At 50.4% G+C, this 5,314-nt stretch overlaps 1 protein-coding gene across 1 annotated transcript; it reads right to left on the bottom strand.

The window, feature by feature from the left end:
- Positions 1-730: 730 nt before the first annotated feature.
- On the bottom strand, positions 731-4,263 carry COMMD3 (COMM domain containing 3). The gene is made up of 8 exons (XM_057383759.1): positions 4,084-4,263; positions 3,105-3,216; positions 2,937-3,000; positions 2,815-2,849; positions 2,448-2,508; positions 2,306-2,362; positions 2,147-2,206; positions 731-1,096 (listed from the first exon to the last, which is right to left on the bottom strand). The coding sequence occupies exons 1-8, from the start codon at positions 4,214-4,216 to the stop codon at positions 1,037-1,039; spliced, it is 582 nt and encodes a 193-aa protein (XP_057239742.1). The 5' UTR covers positions 4,217-4,263; the 3' UTR covers positions 731-1,036.
- Between the last annotated feature and the right edge of the window lie 1,051 nt (positions 4,264-5,314).

Raw genomic sequence — 5,314 nt, 5'->3', positions numbered from 1 at the left:
CGGGACCGCGCGGAGCCGCCGCCGTCGAGGACACGCGTCCCCTCGAGGGCCGCGCGGGCGCTTTTCCGCTCCGAKCGGCGGCGGGAGCGGCTGTCGCGGGGACCCGCGGTGTACCCACACCYCGCGGGCGGGACGGGCGGCCGCGGGAGCGGGAGGGAGGGGACCGGGGAAACCCTCGCGGTGCTCGGCGAGGACAAGACGCCGCCCGCCGCTCGAGCGCGGAGGAGCGAAAGAGAAAAAGCCCGGCTCGGCGGCGAGGGAGCGGCCGCCGCCACGCATCCTCCGCGGGGCCGCTCTCCCTCGCCGGCAGGTGCGGACGGACCGCGTCTCGGAGCCCGTCCGCACCTGCCGGCGGCAGCGAGCGGCCCCGCGGAGACCACCGGTGCCGGGCGCGGTCCAAGGAGATCGGGAGAGGCTGGGAGCAGCCCCGCCGTCGAGCCGGGAGCTGCCACCCCGCTCCGCTCCGTTCCTGCGGACCCTGCARGTTTTTCCATGAGGCGCCGCGGGTCCACAGGATTAAACGGAATTCTTTCTTGCCCTCCGCGCCGGGGTCCAACCTTTACTCGTAGGCGCGATGTAAGACCGGCTGGAAATGACAAAGTGCGGCGGGGGATTTTAGCAAAGGCGCCGCAGCCGCGGCACGGGAAGAAGGCACTTTCGCCTCACTGAGCTTTCCTAACGTTTAGCATCTTTCTTTTAGGTACGGCTAATTCATCCATAGAAATTGCACGACAGGCGCGAATAAACCTTTATTAGATCACAGAGAAAAATAAGTAGTGACAATTGTAAAAATATACAAAATAAGATAGAAGGAATACTTTTGAGGACACGAGAGTCCAGCAAATATTTAACAGGAGTTAATTAAAAAGAATACATGASCAAGGAATACGCAGTGTGAATGTAAAAAAGTTGTTTCACTTAGTTCACATCCAAAGACTTGAAAACCCCCCAGYTTGCATCAAGAGATGAAAGACATTTGTCATTTAGGAGACGCTTAGGAAGGAGAGTGCTGCAGCAGGCTGACACCTTCCTTCAATCACATCTGAGTCGCTCGTTCTAGACTTTTTGCAGCATCTTTTAGTTTTCCCACTAAGTCCTAAGAGATGAAATACTGTCTTAGAATAAGCGTATTTTTAAAAAGTCAGTTAGAAGAACAGAATTTTTTTTTATACAGAGACACAAGAGAAACCAGCACCTTGTAATACAAAGAAATGTTGCAACTGATGAACAATGCAAGCAAATAATTAAATAGCTCTGTATTTTACACTGTAGTCAGAAAAGTGGGAACTGAAAGAAAACACTTTTTAAAATGTATTTGCTCCTAAAACAGATCACTGCTTTTAACAGGTATATTTTATTGCTATTGCCACAACGACTAATGCAGACATTTGCTTCAGGCTTTGAAGCAGTACATGCATTTCTAAAACACTGATAATATTTTGAATGCAATTTTGTGCTAGGACCATTCTCCAGCCAAAGCATGTCAGATTTCGCTATGCCAGCACACTGACTAGAGTCACCAGTGACAAAAGGACATCTTTTGAAACACATTCAAAAAGAGGATGTGTAAACCTTAAGTTTTAATATCTTGCCTTTCTTCTCCCACCAACCCCTCTTCCCAATCCTCCACAGTTTGGTCACTTCCAAGCATTACAATACCTCTATTGTTCAGTTACACATTTAAATCGCTAAACAAAGATCAACGTTTGTTTCAGGACATTTCTTACATGTCATTAACACCACTGAAGAGCCTTCAGTTCCTTCTCTATTTTTAATCATGACACATTTAAATCACTGAACCAACTTCTTTAATCATTTCTCTAAAGCACGGAAATCAGAGTTTCAGAAAATGATGAATTTCCTCCCACATATACATATGGATTACAGTTATGAAAACAGACAAAAATATTTATGCACGTATGTAAAACACTCCCCATGCAACTAAATTAGGCTACTTTGCAACTTTATTTGAAAAGACAGTAAAACTACACTCGGATAACTTTTATGGAAAATTCTCTTACCCTCCCAGTACTGGATTTAAAAAAAAATAAAATAATAGCATATATGATTTCATTTTGATTGGCAAGTGGTTACAAACATGTACATCCACAACTGGGGCTAAGCATAGAATGAAGGAAACAAGTACCTGTAATTGCTCCATGGTACAACTAAAACTAACATCTGGGTGTGATCCTGAATCACTGTTCTGAGGGAAAAACAAAGCAAAGAAACAGCAATGACTATATTATTTCAAAAAAATAATGAAAATATACTTTTTCCTTTGAGGGTGCTGGGAGTACAGTACCTCTACATTTAAAGTCACCAAATAGGAAGGCTGGTAAGTTTTATGAAGTTGATTGTTCTAAATTAAAAACAAAGAATACATTAAAAAGCCAAGTCTCGGCATTAAATCAGACTAAAGAAACACCTTGTTCTGTTAAAATTACCTTGATCTGATATTCCAAGCGCCAAGACACATCAGTTATATGGAGAGGAGATCTGCCTATGCTGAAAGACACAAGAGTTACAAGTTCCCTATGCTAAAAGAAAAGGTCATTTTCTCAAGCTGTCCATCAATAAGAACTTTTTCCTGGTAATGCTTCTTGGGAAACTGTTAAGATTTTTTTAGCATAGAAATCCAAATGAAGAACAGTTCCAATAGCTGTTTTCTAGTTTGTTAAAAAAGCACTTTTTTTWAAAAAACAGGGAACAATATTACTTACTTTAATCACCTAAAGTATGCAGAAGTGTTTTCCAGGACAGTTTCTAACTAACTGTAAGTTAAACCATGTCTCTGCTGAGTGATTGACCTACCTTCCCAATAGGATTTCCAATGCATCCTTGTTTTTCTGGAAAGAGAGAAAAAAATTATTGCTATGTTCAATAAATTCCCATGAAAGGAACAAAAATGAGTATGTTAAAATAGGTTTAAAAACCTGATATTCGGTGCAAAATTGTTCTATTCTCTCTTTATCCAGTTTACAGTCTTCTAGACATGTGCTATGGGGAAAAAGAATTTATTAGTTTTCTGTTAACATTAACTCAGCAGTACACTTTTAAGTAACAACTGCTAGAAAAATGGTGTAGCTTCCAAGCATGAGTACCTTATAGCAGATAGGTCAGCTTTCTGCTTCCCTGCCTCCAGAATACAYGTTGCAGCCGCAGCATGGCAATGCTTTAATACTGTAGGGTCAATATCTTTCAGGTCTGGATCGTCTAAAATAAATGAATTACTGATGACACACTTATTTKCCAAACCCCAGCACACGGTACCAAAGGCTGCTGCTCGCCCTTTGAACGCTATCTTTCCCACAAAAACTTACAAATGAAACACATTTGGTGTTTGAGAGTGACAGGACGGAGCAAGAAGGCAAGGTGTGAGGAGGCAGAGGAGAAGGTGAGGGGCTGAAGCACTGGCCGGGGCAAGCCGTACCAGGCTGGGCTGTGCGCACTGCGCGCCCCACCGCCTCTACATCTCCTTCCCATTAAAAAAAWWWAAAAAAAARRRGRRRAAAAAAAAGAAAGAAGGAAAGTCTCAATTTTCTCTGCGAGCCCCGTCCGCAATCCTCAGAATGGCGAGGAGCGGGGCTGGAGCCACCAGCCGGGAGGGAGACCGGGACCTCCCGCAGCCCCCGCCCGGCACCCGCGGCTCTCTCCGTCCGCGCAGGCGGCGGCGGAGTCATTAACACCGCAAAATTAATTGCACGGCCGGGCACCCTCGCGCCGGGGYTGCCGCAGGACATGTTCACGCGCGACAATCCCCACAGGGTCCCAGCGGAGCGGCAGGGGAACGCTGCCTCCTTAGCCCACCCCACCCCGCGGACACGAACGCGGGGGGGGACCCTTCCCGACCCGCCCCCCGCTATTTTGGACAGGTCGGAGCGTTACTGAAGCAGGCGCGCATTAGCGATGACACCCCGCACAGCGGCACCCCGGAGYCGTCCGCGGGCAGGAGCCGCCCCGTGTGTGTGCGCGGGCACCGTCCGCTCCAGCGCGGGCATACGCGGAGGCGAACCGAGCCCCGCGCCCGCCTGCGCGCTCCGCGGARCGGCGCGGCCCGCACCCCCCGGCGCCACGCCTTACCCAACGCGGCCTGGGGCTCATCCAGGAGGCTGCGGAAGGCGGCGCGGAGCAGGGCGGCGAACGGGCGGCGGGGGAAGCGTCGAGGGTCGCCCAGCAGCCGCCACCCGCTCTGCGCGTACGGCGACAGCTCCATTGTGAGCGCCGTGACCTTCGACACGCGCCCACGTGACGCGCGCGCAGCTGATCGCGGGCGCGAGGCGGGGCCGGCGCGGGGCGGGCGCGGGGCGGGGGCGGGAGAGGAGGAGGAGGGGAGGGGATCGGAGGCTCCGGTGCGCGCCCGCGGAGCGCCGGGCGGACCGCGCCTCCTCCCCCTGCCCCTGCCCCNGTGACCTTCGACACGCGCCCACGTGACGCGCGCGCAGCTGATCGCGGGCGCGAGGCGGGGCCGGCGCGGGGCGGGCGCGGGGCGGGGGCGGGAGACGAGGAGGAGGAGGAGGGGATCGGAGAGCGGAGGCTCCGGTGCGCGCCCGCGGAGCGCCGGACGGACCGCGCCTCCTCCCCTGTCCCTGCCACACCCACCCACCCCCGCTGCTGTGCCCTTCACCCGTGTCCAGCGCGTCCCCCCTCGCTCTTTGGGGTTTGAAGTGCGAGGTGATGCTGTTTTCAGTGGGAGATGCGCCGCAGGGGCGTGTTTTGGGGTGTAATTAGCTCTTAATGAATCTTAAATGTGCTCGTATCTCATGAATCCCTAAAGCGCTTTTCTCAATAGATGTCTAAAGTGCGTGTGTTGGTGCGAAGCTTTAAAGGCCATAAATTCAAGATGTGCTCCCGCCTATCTCAAATCCTCCGGAACAGAGTCTTATCCCTTCGTTATATGGAATCATAGAACCATTGAGGTTGGAAAARACRTTCAAGRMCATCAAGCCCAACCCTCAACTGGATACCACCATACCCACTCATCCATACCACAAAGTGCCACAATCTACTTGGATTTTTTGACAGTTCCAGGGATGGTCACCCCATCACCTCCCTGGGGAGCCTGTTCCAATGCTTAACCACTCTCCCAGTAAAGAATGTTATTTTGTTTCTGAAATGTCTATGTGTGTCACCAGACATTCCCCCTCTCCCCGTGGTTATAGATTTGCCCATCATAACCACGGTTTTTACTTGTGGTTATGGCCAGCTGAAATGTGAGCTTGCTAAAGTAAATGCGAGTTTACTACGAAACTAATTTCTTCTTTCCTAAACCAATTTTCTTACCAGGATTGCTATTGCATTTTGGCAAAAGGCT

The sequence above is a fragment of the Malurus melanocephalus genome, unplaced genomic scaffold (assembly GCF_030028575.1).
Source record: "Malurus melanocephalus ecotype Western Australia unplaced genomic scaffold, MMel_1.1 scaffold_14, whole genome shotgun sequence".
NCBI lineage: Eukaryota > Metazoa > Chordata > Aves > Passeriformes > Maluridae > Malurus > Malurus melanocephalus.
The sequence above is the reverse complement of the archived record's forward strand: the minus strand, read 5'-3'. Positions and strand labels throughout refer to the sequence as shown.